At 38.1% G+C, this 22,833-nt stretch overlaps 4 protein-coding genes across 7 annotated transcripts; 2 read left to right on the forward strand and 2 right to left on the reverse strand.

Moving 5' to 3' along the window:
* Positions 1 to 1,465: 1,465 nt before the first annotated feature.
* On the forward strand, positions 1,466 to 2,643 carry LOC116193208 (CASP-like protein 1E1). Its single transcript, XM_031522009.1, has 2 exons — positions 1,466 to 1,786; positions 2,018 to 2,643. The coding sequence occupies exons 1-2, from the start codon at positions 1,542 to 1,544 to the stop codon at positions 2,358 to 2,360; spliced, it is 588 nt and encodes a 195-aa protein (XP_031377869.1). The 5' UTR covers positions 1,466 to 1,541; the 3' UTR covers positions 2,361 to 2,643.
* Positions 2,644 to 4,418: 1,775 nt separating this feature from the next.
* On the reverse strand, positions 4,419 to 7,892 carry LOC116192710 (E3 ubiquitin-protein ligase MIEL1). The gene is made up of 12 exons (XM_031521321.1): positions 7,625 to 7,892; positions 7,385 to 7,472; positions 7,027 to 7,083; positions 6,871 to 6,903; positions 6,713 to 6,790; positions 6,514 to 6,557; positions 6,386 to 6,426; positions 6,007 to 6,089; positions 5,797 to 5,888; positions 5,607 to 5,676; positions 5,190 to 5,231; positions 4,419 to 4,886 (listed from the first exon to the last, which is right to left on the reverse strand). The coding sequence occupies exons 1-12, from the start codon at positions 7,672 to 7,674 to the stop codon at positions 4,761 to 4,763; spliced, it is 804 nt and encodes a 267-aa protein (XP_031377181.1). The 5' UTR covers positions 7,675 to 7,892; the 3' UTR covers positions 4,419 to 4,760.
* A 7,047-nt stretch (positions 7,893 to 14,939) lies between these two features.
* Positions 14,940 to 16,369, forward strand: LOC116192554. Its single transcript, XM_031521128.1, has 3 exons — positions 14,940 to 15,427; positions 15,853 to 16,007; positions 16,111 to 16,369. Exons 1-3 carry the CDS (start codon positions 15,079 to 15,081, stop codon positions 16,153 to 16,155), a joined length of 549 nt encoding a protein of 182 aa, XP_031376988.1. The 5' UTR covers positions 14,940 to 15,078; the 3' UTR covers positions 16,156 to 16,369.
* Positions 16,370 to 16,459: 90 nt separating this feature from the next.
* Positions 16,460 to 20,496, reverse strand: LOC116192552 (lipase-like). Of its 4 annotated transcripts, none has more exons than XM_031521127.1 (11): positions 20,334 to 20,496; positions 20,118 to 20,190; positions 19,369 to 19,448; positions 18,835 to 18,900; positions 18,655 to 18,702; positions 18,483 to 18,550; positions 18,304 to 18,376; positions 18,066 to 18,227; positions 17,534 to 17,728; positions 17,150 to 17,238; positions 16,460 to 16,937 (listed from the first exon to the last, which is right to left on the reverse strand). In XM_031521127.1, the coding sequence occupies exons 2-11, from the start codon at positions 20,185 to 20,187 to the stop codon at positions 16,724 to 16,726; spliced, it is 1,065 nt and encodes a 354-aa protein (XP_031376987.1). In that variant the 5' UTR covers positions 20,188 to 20,190; positions 20,334 to 20,496; the 3' UTR covers positions 16,460 to 16,723. The 4 variants fall into 4 exon arrangements, with proteins under 4 accessions (XP_031376987.1, XP_031376985.1, XP_031376984.1 ...); XM_031521125.1 differs by having other exon boundaries at positions 20,118 to 20,232; XM_031521124.1 differs by having other exon boundaries at positions 20,118 to 20,237.
* Between the last annotated feature and the right edge of the window lie 2,337 nt (positions 20,497 to 22,833).

Here is a 22,833-nt window from a genome sequence, read left to right on the forward strand (position 1 = left end):
ATATGACGTCAATATAGGTATCAACTTTAGCAGATTTTACCGACGTGGTACTAATAGTGCACACATGGCACATGGCAGCTAATGAAGTAGAATCACGAAATATATAAATAGTATTAAAATTTAAGAAGACATTGCAAAAGGAAAAAAAAAAAAAAAAAAAGAGGTCGAGAATAAAGGGAAGGGGCCACTAGCAACGGGAGCCTCGCCAACTACCACTGCCCTCTAAATCGAGGTGAGAGGTCACTAGCGGCCCACAAGTTGCAGCAATGGCGTCGGCGAGACCTCATTGCTTTGAATTTGAAATAGAAAAAGGAAATTGGGCAAGAGAAAAGACGAGGGGGCAGGCAGTAGGAGTCTCGGCGGAGGCCGCTGTCCTCCCAACTGGGATCCGTCGTCGGCAACCCCAAAATGACAGTGGCGGTGCCGGCGAAGCCTCACCTGTCGCTAATCAAATAAAAGAAAGAAATTGAAAGCAAATGGGGAAAGACAAAATGAGAGGGGGCTGATGCGTATGAGCCTTGCCAACAGCTATTGTCCCCCGATCGAGATCTCTGACAATATCTAAGGTCGACGGCGCGATCCTGATTGGGGGGACAGTGGTTGTCGGGGATGCCTCATCACTAGGCCCCTCTCCTTTTTCCCTTCCTCTCTCTCTCTCTTTTTCCAAATTTGGACCAATGGGGGCCTTATCGGCAACCCTGATTTGGTTTCTTTTCGTCAGGTGGGGGTGGTGGTCTCCGGCGAGCCTCCCATCGAAGACGCCCCCTCCCCATTCTATAATTACTATTTTACTCCATTTCATATTTTTTAATATTTATTTCATTACTCCGTGGATCCACTTGGTTGACCACTATATGCCACGTGTGCACTGTTAGCGCCACATAAAAAAAAATTCAATAAAATTGACAGGGATTTGACGGCTCCTAGACCAGATACGAAATACAAAATTCATATTTTTCTATGTAACTAAAAGAAAATTTATGCCAGAAATGATCAAATGGACCAAATTTAATATTTTTGGAGGTATTATCCTTTTTTTCTATTAGAGATCTCAGGGCCATATCTCATCACTATTTATGCGTGTCAACAGAACCACGTCGACATACGGATCTGCTGCTATTGCCATAGACGTCTTAATCTAACTTGCATCATTGACACCTAATATGTCCATATTTTAGATAAGGTGTGTGAAAAGTTTAAGCTTGATATTTCCCAAATTAAGAATTTGGCTTTCACACCAATGAGAGGTTGAATTTGTTGATAAGCTGATAACAAGTAATATGTCAAGTTCGAGGTTAGATTCTCTCGAGGTCGGCATCTGGGGTTTAATGGCGGGCCCTAGACCGTACAATACACTGTCCGATGAATTAGTCGATTACTACTGCGCCAGACACCGTCGATAGAAAAAAAAAAAAAGAAAAAGAATTTGGCTTTCACACTCAAAAGGCTCGTCTATTTAAGCCCTCTCACGGGGCAATCACTTACCTCTACTCTCTTTACCCTCGTCTGGTTATTGTTTTGACTTCTCTCTGAAAATAACAATGAACGGGACGCCAAGCAGAGGAGGAGAAGAGGGAGCCCAGAAGGTGGCCGGAGACTACGAAAAGAGGGGAGTCCGGGGATGGGAGCTGGCCCTGAGGGCAGTCGCGTTTGGCCTCACGCTGGCGGCTGTGGTGGTTCTCGGGACCGACAAGCAGACCACCACCGTCCCCCTTCAGGTCTCCCCGAGCTTGCCGCCGCTCATCGTTCCGGTGTCCGCTAAGTGGCATTACCTGTCCGCCTTCGTGTATGTAGCCACGCCATCCTTACAATAAATTTTTCGATAACTTGTGTGTATTCATTCGATTCACTGCTTTTCAACACATACATTTTTCATATGCTTTACTTTTTCATATTTTTCTCCTTTAATTGCCATACAATACTACGTGCTGACGTAAACTTTCAACTATAAAATTTCGTTTCGCTTGCTAGTTAAGTAACTTTCCGTTGGAGTTACATAGCTATATGGCTTTTACAGGTACTTCGTGGTGGCGAATGCGGTAGCCTGTGGCTACGCGGCCCTCTCTCTGCTTCTGCTCTTCCTCATCAGCCGTGGAGGCAAGACCGCGGCCTTTGCCGTGATCACAATCATTGACATCATGATGGTGGCGCTGCTCTTCTCAAGCAACGGGGCCACCACAGCTGTTGGGATTCTCGGCCGCGAGGGCAATTCGCACGTGCAGTGGAACAAGGTGTGCAACGTCTTCGATAAGTTCTGCGACCGGGTGGCCGTTGCCGTGGTCCTCTCCCTCGTCGGGTCGCTCGGGTTTGTTATCTTAGCCTCTTTCGCAATTATGGGCCTGCATAGGAGGTCCAATTAGGGGCTGTATTTGGGCTGAATGAGCCGATATTGATGTAAAAAGTTTAAAAAGCATAGTTCGAGTGGCAATTGGGATGTGTTACATGCGTTTGATTGTGCACAAAAATTAGGATTCCTATGGTTTGCCGTTTCCTTCATCTGCATTGGTTCTTTCCCACAAAATTTGTCGAGATAAATCGGGTAATGGTCTCCGGTGGTGTATTGTTTGCATCTGTAAGCGTTCTAGTTTCATAAAATGCATGGTTTTCTATATCACGTAATTAGAAGGGGGACTTAAAATTAAACCTAGAATATTTCTGTAAAGTTTTATGGGTGACTCGGAGTATATATATATTTTGAATTAGGGGGATCGAGGCCCGGTTTTATTAGAAAAGTAAATTAAGCAATACATAACAGAGACATGATGACCCCTATAATTCGTAAAACAATAAAAAGTGAAGAGTAAGTGCAAATTCAATCGATGAACCCCAAGCGAAAGAGCAAGCGCAAAATTCAACAGCCAGTCTGCACAGACGTTCCCTTTGCGTAGAACATGCTCCACCGCTATCAGTCAGTCCCCGATTGATTGATCAGGGACTTGATATCTCGAAGCAGAGCTCCGTAACTGCGGCCATGATCATGTGGGGAACGAAAGAACCCTACGACTACTTCCGAATCGACCTCAAGAATTATCTTCCTTGAACCCATATCCCATCCTATCTAGCTCAGAGTCCAGTTTTAACGGCCAACAGTTCAGCCTAAAGGGAGGAAGTAATTCCCAAATGCTGAGCAAAACCGCCAACCCATCCACCTTCGCCCCATAGAGATCTTTATCTACTGTCAAATTCCAGCATACCTTGGCAAAAAAAAAGGCCTAAATTAACTTCCTTGAGCCGCAAAGTACCTAAAATCCCTTGAGCCAATGGTTGAGTAATCGTATCCCATCCGACAAGATGGATCTTTTATCGTTAAGAAGAAATACATGAATTTAATACAATGAAATAGAAATCTTAATAGCTAATAATGAAACACAGTTGGTCCTACAATGAGAATCAAACCTAAAACTCATTGGTTATCAGGCTAAAGCGTGCGCCATTACGCTATACCGTTTTTTATGATGGAATAAATACTTAATTGATTAAGTACGAAATTCTTTTTATTTGCAAGTGCTAAAAACTTTGAAACTCTTTCACGTTATATTTACTGACAGTTCGATTATTTCTTTTGGCACTTTTGACCCAGCCTTTTAATATTCTATTGTTTTTTTTTTATAAAATTTTGAAGAAAATTTTCAAAATTAAAAAGATGGGGATCATGCGATCGCAATGGGTGGTGGCAGCTAAAGATTGGAGCCTCTACCGCTCAGAGTCTCTTCTCTCTCTTTTTTCAATCAAAGAGAGAGAGAGAGAGAGAGAGAGAGGAGAGATTCCGGTCGGAGAGGGCTCTGATCCTGGCCATCAATGCCCCCAGGGCCCGGTCTTCCCATCACATCTCTCCCTTTCCGTGTTTGCTCCCCATATAATTTTGGAAAAAGCCTATTTGCTTTAAATTATAGAATAAGTAGGTATTCATTTAAGGGAAAATAAAGGGTTGGTCCATTCGCTTTGGTTTCTTTTCAAACCATAGCAATTACTTCAATCATAACGTGTGGATGATTGAAGCATATCATAGATCAACTTGGAATGCTTGCTAGCGACAGCAGAGCAGGTGATGGACTGCAGTACGGGAAGTTGGAACAGATCGATATCAACCTTTCATGTGCAGTCAATTTTCCAGCATCGAGAAAATGATAATTTTGTCATATGACTTCACGCCATGAAAGTGATGTTCAACCGTATAATGTAATCTTCTAAAGCCGGGTAATGCAACAAAGCCATACCTTACTTTCAAAGTGATGAAATCAGGGTGGGGCTATAAGGGAAAGGAACCTGTAAAACCGAAAAACCAAGCCAACCCCATCGCCCTGTGGAACCCCAGTCAGTTCTCGAACCATTTTGGCAATGGCATTCTGTGTTTTGTCTGGTTTTGACAAAGAAATCCTTGACCCGAATATTTTCGAGCCCTTTGCTGAACAGTTCAGTGACCAAACCGACCAAATGGTTCACATAAGTTGCAAAGTACAGAGACTATATAGTCTTTTGCTTTTCACTAGACTATAACATATGTATTGTTTTACAAAATCCCTGAGAATCAAACAACTATTGGTTTTCTTTGAAACTCCACAATCAATGTGGAGATGAATTGCCTGAAGAAAGTTTCTCAGGCTCATTTTTCAGTTTCACACATCATTCTTTTTTTTTTTTCTTTTTGTTCTTTTTTATACCCAATAGAAAGAAAGTCCAATGGCACAGAACCAGTTTCTGGAAGCAATAATTCCGATGGGGAATGAGAATAATAAAGTTTCCATGGATCAGGGATCGGGTCATTGGGGAAGAACAGGAGGGGCGATCGATCGAGTATTGTAGGACTTGCAGTGGCTGCATTTCTGGCCAATAATGTGAAAGTAAACCTCGGTTGTGTCGTTACAGTCGTTGCACAGGATCCACACCTGCATATTAACCAAAAAAGGAGATCAGAAGCAGCAAAAAGTCTAGCCGAGGTTGTTCAGATAATTCAAATTCTGTAACTCAAGACATGGATGGACATGGAACAAAATTACATCTCCAGCCAGAGTCCGAAAAGATGGAATGGAAAGAAAATGCAATTCACAACGGTATTGCAATCTTCTATGTTATTCCTCTCCAACTCTCTTAATATTCATGCATATCAGATGAACCATTACAGACTTGTATAAGCAGACAATTAGGTCAGGATAAGGAGAAATTCTGAACAGACGTAAAGGGCAAATCACCTTCCTGTCACGGTAATCCTCGGGCATGACAGTCGCTTCTATCTGTCGAATAACAAATGATTTATATATCAGTAACTTGACTAAACACGTATAATGATATAACACGTACACAGAACTCGAAGACACAATGAATTATAAAATTACTAACTTTTCCTCAGGACAGTTATCCAGTCTTCTATTATTCCTTTCAGAGATATTGATTAAAACTATACTGAAACTTATCGGATCTGTCTAACTATACCAGGTGGTTTGAGATTAGGAAATATCGTCATTTGAATTAGGATTACTACTGTTTCTCCTTAATTTTCATTGGTTTTCAAGAGGAGAAAAATGGAGGAGCGAAGAGATGGAAATAATTCTCCACAGCCAAAGATGGAAAACTTTTTCCTGGGATGCAAAAAGAACATAGGAGCCCACCTCCTCATCCATTCTCTTCCAAGTTCTTGACATGTCGATCACGGACTTGGAACAAATTGGGCAGCAGTATCTGGTTCATGGAAATAGTTCAAGTGAGGAAATATCTAGCAGAACTTCAATTCCTAAATAGTTGAAAGAAGAGGAATCTGTAACAAATTCATATCTCATTTAACCATCCAAGGCTGCTTACTTGTCGCGCTTGAGCATCTCATTGTAACAATCGCAGTGCATTGTGTGCCCACACTTCATCACAATCGTGTCTTTCATGGAATCAAAGAGATACTTAAAGGGGGGAAAAAAAAAGATTACATAACCATGTTAATGTGTGATATAGAGGAATCAATGACTTCTCAAAGCTTCTTCCTCTAGATATATGTATATAGGCAATTACGATACTAACCTCATAACAAATGGGGCAGTGATGACGCATGGAATTCTCCACACAAGAATGATTGTTCCTTAGACCAATCGAATAGCAAGAACCTGACTCAAAATTGATTACCGTCACAAAGACAAATTCAGGCAAAAAGGAAAAAGATAAAAGGATTAATTGCCCAGGCAAAAGAGTACAAGTGAAAGTTGGAGGGGCCAAGCAAAATGAACCGAAACGGTAGGAAATTTAATGGGATGAGCGAAACAAATAACATTAATTCATGTGTAAGCCTTATGACCAATTACACGCCAATATAAGTAAGAAAAGGTGAAACAAAACAAAAAAAATTGATGATTGGAATGATTTTCTTCGTCAAATGAGACAAGGATGTCTTTAAGGTACATACCACACTTCTTGCAATGGAAGAAATTCTCACGACCTCCAACTCTGTTATTAACATTTCAAGTTAGTTTCGGAACACAGACAATTTAGAAAACATTTGGAAATCTTGGGAACAAATCATCCTAAACTCACCGGCATATCCCACAATCATCACAGTGAAACTGACCTTTCTCAGTCTGCAGAAATATTGAGACCACAATCAGCATCAGATATACTGCACATCGTGTAGAAGACTTGACTCCTAACTGATTCATATTGACAAACAATGTATGGGCAAATCTTGATCTATGAACTAAAAGTGAGAGATGAAATTCCATCAAGGATTAGTTACATCATCGTCGAAGAATTTGCAGATCTCGCAGAAGTATTCCCCCATGTTCACGCCGCAGTTGGTGCAAACTTGTGCAACCTAAAGAGCACAGTGAATCCTGTCAAATTGGTATGATCATAGGAAACAAGAATATCGTGCATTATGCCCGCATTACATACCGGTTGCTCCGTGTCACACACTGCACAAACGACCTGAAACATCAAGACACATGAGACGACCAAAGGATCTTAATTTCTACCAAATTATACAAGATCCAAGCAGCTGCCAGCATATAAGCGCGACACAATTACATGGGAAAGGATAGGATATCGTACTTGTTTCACATCATGGCGATCGAGCTCGTGCCGATCATAGATCTTGCTCAACATGTTCTGGATCAATCAAATAAATGTGAAACAAACATCAGAAAAGTGTTCCATAATCCGTATTACATATTTAGTCCAAATGCCCGACAAGAACGGGAAGACATCATACGAAAATGAACTGGGCGACAAAAAATGGGCATGTCGAGATAAACTGACTCATCAACAACCGTGTCTGCACTTGATAGGGCATGTTCTCTGCTTCAGCGGAAGCTAATAAAAACACGATATCGGACTAATTTGGAGGCGGGACATTATTGGTTTACTGAAGCGGTTGGAAAAAGAGAAGAGTGGGAGATATCGACGTTACAGCAGCCTCGTTATGGCAATGGCGACAGAAGAAGATGTCGTTGCAGCATGGAGCTCGAATCTTGCACCTCCTCCTATAATGCTTGCACCTTCACCATCAACAAAAGACAGTAATGAAACATCAACACCCAGGTTCTGGTTTCTTATAAAGAATCGAACTTTCCGGGCCAAACAAACCCAAAATCAAAGCAAAAGCCAAGAAACCAATGTCGAATGAACGAATGAATGAGCATGAAAGTACCCGTAGCCCATCTTCCCGAAGCCAAGGCGTTCATTTGCAGAGGCTTCCATGAGTTGCAGAGGAGGGCGTGAAGGTGGAGAATAGGATAAAGCTGCCCACTGAGATCAGGGGATGGAGAAGGGAGGAGAAGTGGGAAGGCGAGCTTCCCTGATCCAGTGGGGGAGGGGATGGATTTTTTCCTTTTGGTTTCTTTTGGTTTCCTCTTCCATATAAAACGGCGCCATCCCATATAAAAACGGCGTCCTTATACTTCACATTTTGTTTGTGAAAAATTAAAATCCACCTTTTCTTTTTTCCTAATAAATTGATTGTGGCATCAAACAAGACCATCATGTCTTTCAATGAATTGCTATCGCATTCATCTAACACATTGAAAGCGGATAAAGTCCTTTTCGTGCATGCAATCATGTGGAACGCATTGAGAGTCCATCGAGTTGTTTCAATCATATGCCAACGGGACGTATAGTCATCTCAAACAATAAGTTTTTTTTATTTGTATTAAGATATTTTGGTGTGAATTAAACTTTTTCTTGTCACCTATAGTCCTTAAAAAACATTACATTCAACATTGATGTCATTGGATAATATGAAAATGATCCTTTTAGATGTACTATATGTTTTAAGTGACTCATAGAATTCAGTACAAAATGAAAGTCGAGCTGATCGGTAGATCGCTTTACTCTCAATTTGTTGACTTTGAAAATTCAATATGTCAATTTCCTGTTTTAAAATACAATGTATAAATCTATTTGCAGATAAAACGTAAGAGACAAAATCAAATATTAACATGGATTCATATCATTGGAGGCTGTAATTAGGGAATACTCATCTCCAATGACATTATTCGTCTAAGTAGAGATATATGCTTATCTTGAATGACATTTTTCTTGTTAGGACGAGGAAACGAAATTATTACATTACTAATTGTCTAAGGATGAAAAAGTTTATCGCCCCTAGAGGAATTATAGGAGTTGTTCGAAAAAGGACATCTGATGATATTTTAAGTCTACCAAAGTGAAATCACATATTCGAAGAATAGTAAATGACATGATATCTCAGGAGGAGGAAAATACGACAATTTGGACACGAAAACAAATTCTGCAGGGGAAACAATGTAATTAATATATATGTGTAATAATGCATTCAATTAGTATTTTAATTTACCAAAAAAAATTAGTATTTTAATTCGCCCAAAAAAAAATTTGTAAATATTACCAACAATGGCATTGGTCGAAGTGTGCCCACTTGGAAGGGAGAGAGAGGAAAAGGGTAAGGATAAGAAAGCGACAGCCGCCGCAATCTGGACGGATAGGAATTCGAGAAGATAGCTTTCGTTGGAAGAAAGCAGGACGGCTCCATCGCAACTTCCGTGCGCCGGGTGCACGAGAGCCCAGACGTACATGAGTACAATGGGACCCGCGATGATGCAGATACGATGCACAGGTGCTCGTGGGCCTGGCTTGGGGAGTACCTCTCGACGGGTGCCTGGGCTTTTTCAGGAGCAGAATCATGTCGGGTCGAAAGAGATCTTTACATGGCTTTCTAAATTGTAATGTCCCAGTCGGTTAATTCGTTGTAAAAATTCGAGAAAGATAGCGGATGATCGCAGTACGGATCCAAGATTTTCGTCCGGGACGGGTTCTTAGGAGAGCAAAAGGAAAAGTAACTTTATCGAGTTATGAAAACGAATATAAGTAATTTTATTAAAAGTAGAAAAAAAGTTTATGGTTTTTCAGATAACATTATAATTTTGGAAGGGATGACTGGAAGAGGGAGTGCTTCGATCAATGACCTCTTCCTCTCCCTTGATCTGCTTTTTTAAAGGGCTCCAACCAGGGAGACTCTCATTTTCAGCCACTTTTCCCTCCCAATGACCCCGTACAGCCACTGGCAAGGTCCGTAGGACGGGGTGGTCATAATGGGGAGCGCCACCCCCCTCATCGATCGGGGCCCCCTTCTTCTCCCTTGCTTTGTTTTACGCTGGCCAAGTCTACGAGAGGGAGGGGTTGCCGAAAGGAGAGTCCCCGATCTGGTTCCGCTTTCCCTTTTTTTAAAATAAATATTTTATTTTTTATTTTTTATTTTTTATTTTTCAGCCAATAAGAAATTGACACATGAACAAAATTAACGGTTTCAAGTTCACATCAACAGCTCCATTATGGTCGACTATAGAACATATCAAAATTATTTTACAAAGCAAGCATTTAGGATTGATTTGGCCATTGTAAAACTTATAGGAACATAATTGTCTTTTTCCTTGGGTAGACAGATAGCAGAAAGACCTAAAATCTTATGCTGCGTTTGGTTTGAGAGTTGGATTTTGATTTTAATTGGTTGATTTTGATTTTAATTGAGTTATAATGATTGTGGTGTTGAATTATGAGAAAAAGTGTGAAAAAGTAATGAATAGTTAGGAGAATTTAATATTAAAAATTGAATTGAGTGTAATGGAGTTATATGTGGGTTTATGTATGAGGCCCACATTTTTTACTTTGAAGAAATTTTTTTTGTTGTGTAGTGAGTAGAGTTAAAGTTAGAATTAAAATCTTAAAATCAAACCCTGAAACAAACGGAGCCTTAGGTTGCGCTTGGAAGTGAGATCTCCAATTAGAGATTACCAGAGCATTATTCGTGCTAGCGTTGGAAATAAATATAAACAAATGTGAGTAAATTTATTTTTTTATAATAAAAAGCTTTTGTCAAAATATATTAACTAATAGTAATTAAAGGAAAAAATAAATGACCAAATATTGAATTGGAATGAGACTGACGGGAGAGTGGAGGAGACAGAGAGGAGATGGAGAGAATATAGAGAAAGGAAAGTGGGTGATAAATTGAATAGTTATTGTTTGTAAGTTTTTCTTTTTAATTCTCATTTAGTGGTTATATTCTTTTTTTATTGAAACGGTCATGAGGATTCTTCAAATATCTACTGCAAAAACGGATATACAAGGGAAAATGCCCAACCGATATTACAAGAGCGGGATATAACTGTTTATTCGTTGGGTAATTTATAAAGAAAAATATTATGAAAAATCACATCAAAATAAACACAAGTATAATTGAGATTGTCATTTTCAAACCGTTTAATCCTAATCTTGCTGGAGCATTTTACCATGGACTCCAATGTACATCAAGAAAAGGATCCTTAGCTTTGTCCATATTCCATGGCAAAATTCCACTTATAGGAAAAGAGTATAACAAATAGAGTGTCTTGAGCTGGTATTCGAGCGCAAGATCTCATTACAGATCACAATTTCTAGACCGTCAAACCTAAGGAGCTAGAACTAAGTAGCTAGAGAACCTAGATCGGTTCAAAACAGCGATAATTAATCGATCTTAATCAACATAACCCTAAACGATCCAATCCTAAGATAGTCAAACATAAGGAACTTGAGAAATTAAGCAACTAGAACTCCCTCGATCGATTCAAATCAGTGACCATTAATAGGGGAACTAGACTTATTTGTAATCAACAACAAAAAGGCAAGTTACAAAAATTGATTTGAATAGACGGGAGGACGATCAGACTAGCAAGAATTGCGATCATATTCATGATGGGCAGAGATGTTGTCGCTGAGGAGGGGCGGAGTTACGATAGACGAGAAGCCACCACCGGGGTGAGGAGGAGGGCTGAACATGAGGGTCGGAGAAGTAGAGGGTAGTCGGATGGGGAATGTCAATCAGGTAGGAGCTTCAATTTGAGTTAGGACTGGTAGTCGGTTCGAAATCCAGTCAGGTTTGCCACTAGTCGAGGGGGCCGCTTTCCTCCATTCTTAGGCTCTGCCACTACATGGAGCAAGCCAACTGCCACCCTCTCCCCTACAGGATTGGCTGGAGAGGCAGAGGGCATGGGTCACCGAGGAGAGGGGAAACCACCGCCATAAAACACCGGGCCGGGACTGAGAGGAGAGAAAAGGGGTTGCTGCAACCTTCGAGGTGTCCTTTTCACATCCCCAACATAGATTTGCAACATGGAGAAGATTAAACAGCGGGCCAGTGAGCTTATTGTGAGATGGCGAAGATGGACATATGGCAGCGGCTGGGAGATGTTAGAGCAAACAAACGAGTCCCGATGGAGACGACCAAGACACCAGCTTGGAGTCGACCTAACGAACGACGAGCGCCACTGCAACAAGTAACATACGAGCACCGCTCCAATCTTTACAGTGTTGTCCTTTCAAGGAAAAGAGAAGAGAGAGGAAGGAAGAAAGAGAGAGTCATCGAGGCAACCAAGACCACCGAGAGTGAGAAGAGGGGTTTGGTAACTCGATGGTGAGGGCAGTGGCGCTATATGTGCTTAGCTAAGGCTACAGGCATTGACAAACATAGTTGCTTTTAGGGTTTTTTGAGGGGCACGCATGGGAGAAAGAATGAGAAAGCAAATAGATGTTCATATATTCCCATTTTATGGTTATAAAATACTAAGGAGTAGCTTGACAATTTCATCCCTTACTTATGCAAGTCGTATTAACCAGATCCTTGATAAAAATGTTACATCAATTTGGTCTCAGGTCACGTCAATTTCGTCCATGGTCGTATTAATTTAGTCATTGGTCACATCAATTTAGTTTTTGAACACATTAATTTAGTTCTTAGTCACATCAATTTGGTCTCTGGTTATATCAATTTAGTTCCTCTACTTGGTCATATCAATTCAATCCTTACTTAACCACATCATTTTGGTTATTGTCAACATCAATTCTTTACATAAAAAAAGGTCTTTCTAATCTCTCCCTCATTTTTACTACTTTTGTCTTTGAGCCAATTTTGGAGCATTCGTTTTTATTGCTCAGACATCTGATTCTCGTGTTCTTAGTGACTATAGAAAGCTTATACATAGAACTACTACTTAAGATCAAGTTATAGAACTACTACTTAAGATCAAGTTTTCAGCCAAAAAGCAAAGAAATAATTTAGACAAAAATGAGATTGAAATTCGGTTTTCACTCATAATGCAGAAATTTTGGAGAGTGATATCTCACAAACCGTGCAACGAAATTATGAGCCATCAAGTGCTGTAGCTTCCTTACGATATAAGAAATTTGTGTATGTAAATTTTTGAACCAATATTGATTCTATAAGAATTTGTCATTAATGACCCATAAATCTCTCTCTAAAACACGGGAACAAATTCTTATAAAGTCAATATTGATCCAAAAAATTTATACATATATGATTCATTATATCGTAAGGAAGTTACAAAACTTGACGGGTCGTTGCACGGTTTGAGAGATATTGCACTCCGAAATTTGTGAGTGAAAAGCGAATTTTAACCACATTTTTCTAACTTGTTTATTTGCTTTTGGCTTGAAACTTGATTCTAGGTAGTAGTACTATGTATAAGCTTTCTATAGCCACCAAGAATACGAGAATCCGAGGTCTGAACAATAAAAACGAATGCTCTAAAGTCGGCTTGAAGATAAGATTAGTAAAAATGAATGAGACTAGGGGAACCTTTTAATGTAAAGAATTGATATTGATAATGACCAAAATGATGTGAAGCAAGGACTGAATCAACTTGACCAAGCGAAATGACTAAATTGATGTGACTATGGACTAAATTGATGTGCACAAGAACTAAATCGATGTAATCAATGACTAAATTGATGTAAATGATGACGAAATTGATGTGATTTGGGACAAAATTAATATGATCTAGGATCAAATTAATGTATTTTTTTTCCAGGAAATCGATTAATGCAAATAAGGGACGAAATTGATCTTTTACTCAATTGATAAGTCTTTTATTGATATTCTTGGAACAGAAAAGACCAAAAAGATTATCTCTCTCTTTATGTATTCAGTATAATATAGATAGAGATAGATATTTGAAGAAAAGAAAGGACAAAAAAAAATTAAAAAAAAAAAAAAAGAACAGCGACAACAACAAAGTCGCTTGTTGCACGGCTCTTCATATACGAGTGGTCATTTTGACTAATGCTCACTCATCCAAGTTTTTGGTGGAATCTCAGCCATGAATTCCCGGTAAGGAAAAGCTCCTATAAAATAAAGAAGATAAATGGCCCATTTCATGCACTGATCTATCGACCACCATCTCATCAAAAATAAGGTGAATGTAATAAGGTGAATGTACACGACAATTTTGAGGATGGTTATACTAAAAATTCCTTAGAGTCGTTCATATTCTTTCAACATGTCGAAAATTAATTATCGTGAAGGTCCAACTAATATGTAGATATACGTATGAATTGAAAGAAATTATCATATATCAAAAAAAAAATCTTCAATGCACAAACATAATGCATTGAACGAGAATGTAAAATCAGATATTTGTTAAATAATTTTATCTTAAAATGAGATGGTAAAGAACAACTAATAAAATTTTCGAAATTTGTAATAATTATGGCTATTGTCCATGTGATTAACACCCCATTTATGAATTTGTTGAATTTTAATTATTTTTTCTCACGCTAGGTGATGAGGTAGGGTTACCGAAGAATTTTTCGTAAAAGGTTGATGCATGAATGGAAACTGTATGGAAAAGCAGAAAATCTCGTAAAGTCGATAGTTAACCTAGTTTTTTCGACTAATGCAATTAAGGTTTATTGCACCATATAGTCTAATGTTGACAAATATCATTAAATCTATCCCAACGTCGATCTTTTGCCTGAGGTATCCCAACGTTGGTATTTTCGTTTTACCATCTAGCCCCCTGGGGATAGATGGTGACATTAAACTAGTAACGTTGGGATACCTCAGGTAAAAAACCGACGTTATGATAAATCTAAGAATATCTGTTAACGTTAGACTATATGGTGCAATATCCCCATGCAATTACGTTACATTGCCAGAGAATACTAATGCTACCTATCATAGTGGAAACAAATTGAATGATGCACTAATGCTACCTATCATAATAAAATTGTTGTAGAATCTGTGGTGGCACGATTATTGTAATGGGATATGTAAAGAGAGCCAGAGTGCGGGAAAACGTAATGTTGGTTTTATAATAACGGATTAATCTATTATATCTTGCCCAGAAACAATTGATTTATGTATATATTAGGTCTGTCGTGTCCATATAAGTTTCACATACGATCTTAATTATATATGTTTGATTGGTATCATCTTATCGTTTTCGAAATCTAGCTCAACAAGGGTTAAATCGAGGGTTCAGTTAATTGGCCTTAATGCCAGCACAAGTATCACTAATTTTGCCGTTTTAGCAAACTCCTAAATATGAACATCCTTGTTGAGCTGCCGATAGGTGGGACCCTCCCCAGCCGTGAGTGGACAACAGAAAAAACGGTCTTCCTATACCGAACATGGGAACAGAGACAAAAAGCCCCATCGGCGAACCTTAAGCATCATCCTATATACGATTAAAAAAAGAAAACCACAGCAGAGCATCCGCCTTGTCGCAGTCTCGATTCGAGGGAGGGAGGGAGAGAGAAGAAGAAATCTCTCCCGGTTTAGTTTCGCTCGGAAAAATGGGCTGTGGGAAGTCGAAACACGATGTCGCCACGGGGAACACGGTGAGCCAGAGCAAGAGATTGAGCTCGGAATCGAAGAAGAACAATGAGGCTGCAGCCGTCCCAAAGGTGACAAAGGACACGGCCCAAGAGACAGAAGTGAAAGGGGACAAAGACAAGGGAGTTACGAAGGAGGCAACCGAGGAAAAGGCTATTGTTGAAGAGAAGGAGGACGAGGGAAACTCAGGACATAAAGATTCTTCCAGACCAGAAGTTCCAGCCAACGATGGCAAGGCTAAGGTCGAGCCGAAGATTGTCGTGGAGGAGAAGGGATTGGTAAAGGAGACGGGAGCCGAGGAAGAGAAAGGTTTGCAAAAAAAATTTACTGTTTATCAGAAATTGTTTTTAAATGTTTTCTAATGCTTATTGTGCTTGGCAATATGTTCCCAATCTTTTTCTTTAGAGTGCTACCGGTTGCCGGAATGTGCTGACTGTTGCCCAACACGGCAGCTGGTGACCGGTGGCTAAACTTGATAGTGCTGGTGGCTCGATGGAAAGCCGGAGTTCTGTAAATTCTGGAAACATCAAATAGTTGCTTTCCGAAAAGCTTGTGTAAGAAACAAGTTCCAGAAATGATCTCTGGCGGGAAACGGTTTTCGAAATGCCTTCCAACTGGAAAATGGTTCTTCTAGACACTTAATAGCAGAACCTTTTGCTTCATTCTTCATCTTCGTATTGCAGTTAGATTCACGCAGCTTCTGCTACTTAAAACAAATTAATGTTAATTTGCAGCTAAAGGAGCGACCGAAGTCCTGAAAGAAGAGAATCCAATCAAGGAAGAGGTACAAGCAGCGGCGCCATCAGTTGAAGAAGCCAAGGCACCATCAGTTGAAGTAGCTGAAGCACCGGATGCAACGGTAAAGGACGAGAATCAAACTACTGAAAAGGTAACTGAGGATATGATCGTGTAATCGAGTCTGAACTACCGCTCAAGATTCATGTTAATGATAAGGATGTCCGATATATAACTTCAAAATCTCTTCTCTGCAGGTGGCTGAAGCCGGTTCCACAGCTAGCAACCCGAAGACCGAGTAAATCCGGAGAATAGGAATATATGAAGAGTCATCTCAGATGAATCAGGCTATCAGCGTCTTTACTTATCTAGAGCCCCCCTCCCGTGATATGTGTTAAAATATCATAGCTTCCATAATAATAGTCCTATTTCTTTGGGAAATCGAACATACCGAAGAGCCGAAATGAAACAATAATCATGATCTCGTGCAATTTTATGATTACACCAGTTGAAATTCCATGGAGTTTCAGAAGTTCTTCGCTTAGACAGCTGAGGAGCTGGAGATTTCTTTGCAACTGCATCGTGTAGATTATGAAGAAGACATTCTAATGTAACTCAGTTTCCCGCTTAAAGAACCCGAAAATACAAGTTCACGGATGAGTCCCAACAAGAAAAGATTAATCAGTAACCTTTTAATTTACAAAAAAATGCGAACTGAACGAGGAGTTAAACATGAATGAATTCTCTCAATATATTAAACCTAGAGACGCTATATACCATTTCAATGCTCTATGTACACCTCTCTAGACCCAAAGCCTATCATTTAGAAGTAAAAGGTCATCACTTGCTGTTAAGTACCTCCCCGATATCCTAAGCAGAGTTTCTTCCGGCATCTGCAGCCCCATGTGATTTGATGATAGCAGTCCCGGGATTCCTAGATAAAATCAGATTTCCTGAGAGATCTGCTGTGCTGTAGTTCCCTAGACGAGGGTCATTCACAATTTTGCACGAGTTCCATGTCGCAGCCATCAGTTCGACTCCATAGTAAGCTAAATGGTCCAGTATGCTCCTTCCTGACACCGATCTGAATGAGCATACAGAGTCGATAGTTTGTAAGCATTCTTTTCAAAATGGAAACAGCCAACAGCATCTAAGTTAGTTTAGTTTAACATTTCTAATAAATATTCATAGAGATTCACGACTAAAAGAAACGGCACAACATATAAGTTCTTCTGAGAAATATCCGCAGCGGAAGTATGGGAGGTTGAAAAGATATTCTTTGAAAGAAAGATTCACCTGCTGCAGGATGGATCCTCCCCAGAACCATCACAAACTTTCTCGACTGTGTAGACCAAACTTCCCAGGTCAACATTATAAAGCCAAACCTGAAGGAGGCAACTCAAATTGGACATGAATAATTAAGAGAAAGCAGGAGAAAATTAAAAAAACATATAAAAATAAAATTGCGTGCTTTTTCTTAAAACTTGTTTGGTAAAGAGATACTCGGCAAGTAAAGGATCCCCTTAAAAGCTTCACACAGATCTTGCACATGTACCAATATAATCTCTCGAATCACAAGGATATGAACTGAATAGAGACTGCAAACTTCAAATGATACTAAATAAACATATCGAAAGATTGGGTAAAAAATCAATTTTTCTACCAAAAGCAAAGCTTTACCTCTCTGGGAAAGTGGTGGTATGTTTTCTGTGGAAAATAAGGATAGTAAGGTGGCAAATGAGGCACGATGTCATGTCCATTGGTAACGCGAATAGCATTTGGGACGTGCTTACTATAGCAAGATGCAAAAGCAGCATTACCAATACGAGGTTGCCCAAATGTCATAAGCTGAATGTTATGGGCTGCATGATGGACCTACAGAAACCAGATGGGCAATCAGTAAATACTTTTTGACTGATAATAGTTAAGCACATAACCACACTAAGAGGGATATATTGACCCAAATATGAGATTAGAAATGATATCCCAACTCGGACAACAGAGAAATAAATCAATATTTGTCATTTAGCATGTAAAAACTTTGCAATTATGTTATTACTTTGCGAAAGATAGTAATACTAGCAAAGTGCTACTGCCATAATGATCAAATTGAAGAAACAAGAAATTCTCAGAACAGGATGACAAATTGATGAACATCCAACAGACATGGACAATATCAAATCTTAACAAATGGAGAGCTAACGGTTCTTACTGCAAGATCAAGGGCACAAAAGGATGCCATAGCCCCTCCCATTGAATGCCCTGTTACCATGATGTCGATATCCCCATACAACTTCTTCGCTCTCTTAACTGCACTTAGAATTCCAGGACGAATTGTTGTGTTATAATAAGCAAAATAGAACCCATGGTGCACCTGAAACAACAAGAGAGGCATATGAAGAGCAGTTTTCAAAGCATAGAGGAAAGTAGGAGGGGATTATGATTTGAACCATAGCACCGGGCATGCCGGGGTAATTTATATCAAGCTGCTTCCAGTAAAGGTCCTCAATCCAATTTTGTATACTGCAGTAGTAAAGCTAATTGATTAACGCGCAATCAGCTGAGGGATTGAGTGCAATATAAAACACGGAGAGCCTTCTTATTGTAACAAGTAAAACACATTGCAGACCTATGTTCCTGGGTGCCTCTAAAAGCAATAACAATAGCATTCAAATCTGCAGCTACCCCAACAAATGCCTGCAATCAATGCTCACACAAACCGCAGAGGAGTGGAAAAAGGTTACAGATCTGTTAAAGATTATAAATAAACTACTTCATATGTCCACAAGAAAAACATTTACCTGTAAACAATGCTGCACATCAACAACCAGCTGTATGACTTCAAACCCCTACATATATTTTAAAGAGCATCAATCACCAGCTACTCCATTAAAATTAGAACAGGATTCCACCTTCTGCATTCAGAGTGAGAATTACAAGCTCAGCATGAGCTTAAGACATACTTGAACATGTTAAACTACCTTGGTCAAGTCGTTACATCTATCGCATGTCCATGTAAGGAGAGCCATCAAATCTGGTTCGTAAACCTACAAATAAACAGCCAAATTCTCATTATTGTTGCCGCACAAGTTTCATTTACATGCCATCTGACATACAACATGCACAGGGGATGATATTTGTATATGGACTTTGGCAGGCAATATATAGAACCAACAATAGGTTCACCACAAGTGGAAAGTAATAAGCAGTTTCAATACAACAATGACAGATTTTACATGACTTAATCATGTTTATCATACTTTTGCGTGACTTAGCATAGTTGCTTCAGCTCATACTAAAGTCTTGGTTGGCTAGCTCAGACAAAACTACTTCAAATTGTAACTATATGTATAGTTGACAAAGTATTTCCTAACCCATAAGACCAGTGGTACAAGTTTTAATACTATCTCGGAAACAATTTTTGTCCAGCTTATAAAGCATATACCACTAAAACTAGAAAATTATAACCATTTAAGCATAAAAACCAAACTAATATATTCCCAAGGAGAACTTACAGCAGATGCATATTCCACCAGTATAGTGGCAAGCGTGTGATTGTATTTGGCTTTATGAGTGACATGCTTGACTTGAAGTTCTGCAATCATTTATAAAAGATTTCAAAGAAATTAACAACCAAACCGTTGAATAGGGGAGGTAAAACAAGAGCCTATCTGTGCATCTAATGGCAGAATAGTTCCAAGACATATATATATATTCTCTTCTCACTAAACTGTTCAGAAACCCGGAAATTCTAATCCATGATTAACGAACTGGATGACGTTTCGTAACATGATTAAAAACACTTGCTTGACATTCATCCCCTTTCCTTTCCCAATCACTCACTCAAATTCATCAAAGGGGATACATCAATTCGAATTAAACCCGAAAGAAAGCAAATTCATCTTTCAGTGGGACAGATTATCGAGTTCACTTCAATAAAAAATTATCGTATCAATTAGCGAAGAGCGATGAAATCTTATACATTCACCCACAAAAAACGGGGATTTTATCAAGCACTCTCTCCATTCCAACTCTCTTCATTCCAGCTCCTCTGACTACCGAAAAGTGTAACATGTCACGGCTCTACTTAATCATTAACAAATCGAAAGCCAACTCCAAATTCTCCAAATTCATCCACGGCTTCGAATATGCAATTGATCTTTGTAGCACCAAATTCATAAGGAGACAACACAAAACACGCTGGGATTGATATTCCGTATGAGGCAAAAGCAACAAATCAGCACATAAATGCGGCTTCCATTACCTCTGGCCCCAGAAATAGCTAACAAACACGAGACAGCAATCAATCCCAACCACCGCCGGCCGCGCTCCATACTCTGCAGCAAGCGACGACGATCGATGAAGACAAACAACTTCCCCTTCACTTAATAGAAGAAGATTCCGTCACCATCAATAGAGCTTTGTTAGCACGGAATCTTACGCAGAAACAATAATTGAAATCAATAGGATCATCAGCTACCGCAGAGGGAGGCCGGAGAGGGGTATGGGCTTCAGGGTAGTTGCTCGGAGCGCCGGCGGCGATCGGACGGAGCTTGCTCACTCCGGTGACCGTTCGTACTTTAAAATATTGACATTTCAGCAGGGTCAATTAGGTGTTTGTGTGTTGACCGGAAGGTGGGAAGGGACTGGCGGGGAAGAAAGTCGAAAGGCGGAGAAAGACTTTCATTACGATTCCTATTATACCCCTGACGTCAGAACGTATTTACAGCCGGGGTCTGCTGTGACGTGCGTCGATCTGTTTCCGTCGAATGGGCAATAGAGGAAATTCAGAGTACTTACTTCCTTTTTTGTCCATTTGAACGGGAGATCGAACTTCTTTAATGGACTAATTATAATTCTAAAAAGTTACAATTCCTAAAAAAAGGTAAAAATTTAAAGGGAGAAGCCAGCGACCTCGGCTGGAGAGTGGTGGCTAGCGACGAGCTCCCAGAACCCCAAATAGGGTATCTTAGTCCCCAATTTGAAAAAAAAATAAAAAGTAATTATTATATTATTTAATTGAGGAAAAAATGTTAAAATTGAAGAAAAAGTATTAAATAATTGAGAAAATTTAATATTAAAAATTAATTTAAATAAAAGATAGGAAAAAGTAAGAGAAAATTTGAAGAAAAAGATAAAAAAAGTAATGATTATATTATTGAATTGAGAGGAAAAATAAAATTAAATAAAGTTAAATGTTATTTTGTAAAAGAACAAAGCAAACAGTATTTGCATTTTCATAAAAAAAACTGTATTTGGTTGAAAATAGGAAAATCAAACTTCAATGAAACTAATTAACTCAAAATTTTCCAGCTGAAACACATTATAAAAGAGAATGTGGAAAAAATTACTCCCATTAGCTATATATCTATATCAATATTTATATTGTATAGACAAAGAAGTTGGTGTTCCCAGGGATTACAAATTGCTTGAAAAGTCCAATCTATTCCTTAATCATAATCCAATAACAAATATCACTTAATTCTGCTCTCTTCTTTATCCTTCAATTTTCTTTTAATAATTTAGACTTTGTCACTCCTAAAATTTGTTTCCATCTAACAAACCAACCCATTTATAAGCATATTAAGTAAAACAATGTTTAATAAGAAATTTATTACTCTGTTTTGGGTTATATTTGACTATCCAAATATATTTTTCTTAACAAGTTAATAGGTGATAATAAAGTACAATTTCTATACTTCAAATATTAATTATTAGTTTGATAAATAGTTTCAGGCTTCAACAAATCTAAAATTAATTAGGATCTTCCAAACATTTTTAATTATTTTAAATTTATTCTGAAATATTTTGAGCATGTTTACTTCGAGAAAATGTTCATAAAAAACTGGAAAAGTGCATGTTCACCTACGTAAATAGAAAGCACTTTTTAGTAAGAGCTGAATTTTCTAATTTCTCAAATTCAAAATAATTTAGAGAAGTACTTTTAATAGTTCAACAATTCTCTCCTCTCTTTAATGGGAAAGTTTACAATATTTTTACCTTTTTAATTAAAAAATTATCTTCTCTTTAATTGGAAAGTTTATAATTATTTTCTTTAGTAATTTAACGGGGCAAAAGCCCAAAAGAAAATTAATAGATACAATGTGGGGGTGTGGAAGCCTCAGAGAAATAATTAAGTTTACAAATATTATTAGACATTATTGAAGAAGGAAAGTAGTTGCGTAACTTTTTCAAAATTATCATTTTTCTAATTCATCAAAAATTAGTAACAATGAGTTTTGATGATAATTTTATAATCATAATATGTATGCTTAAGCTTTGAGAATATATTAAAATTAAAATATTTCACATCCAAATATATTTTTTATGTATACATTTGAATTAAAATATTTATAAACTTTTAATTTATATGTATTTACTACTTTAATCCTATTTAGTTCAAATTGTGTATATACATATATATATATGTACAATTGTGTAACTATTTATTAGGTTGTATTCAAGTTTATATATATATATATAGATGTACATGTATATATATATATATATGTATGTTTATATCACTTTTTGTCAAATAATTATACTATATTTGTGTTTACTCACTCTTATATCCTATTATGTAAGCATGAAATTTATAACAAAAAAATAATTAATTAATTCAATAATTTTATTATAAGAGGCATTTTTTGAAAAATACATGAATGATTAAATACCATAAGTCTAGAAAAAAGAGGCATAAAAGCATGGCATGTTTTGCAGAAATTTATAAGTTAATTGAAGTATTATATTCAAGGAAAAAAAAAAGGACAATGTAACGAAAGGAATATATGGTTGTATACAAAACAAAATACCATGTGAGTCAAGTTGTCCCAAAAAGGGTGGTACTCGCCCCACTAAGTCCCAAATGGGACCAGTAAAAAATATTTGTAAAAAATATTAATATTAATATTAATATTTATTTTTATTATATAATATTATCATATAGAAATTGTTATTATATATACATATATATTATTATA

The sequence above is a fragment of the Punica granatum genome, chromosome 1 (genome assembly GCF_007655135.1).
Source record: "Punica granatum isolate Tunisia-2019 chromosome 1, ASM765513v2, whole genome shotgun sequence".
NCBI classification, from domain to species: domain Eukaryota; kingdom Viridiplantae; phylum Streptophyta; class Magnoliopsida; order Myrtales; family Lythraceae; genus Punica; species Punica granatum.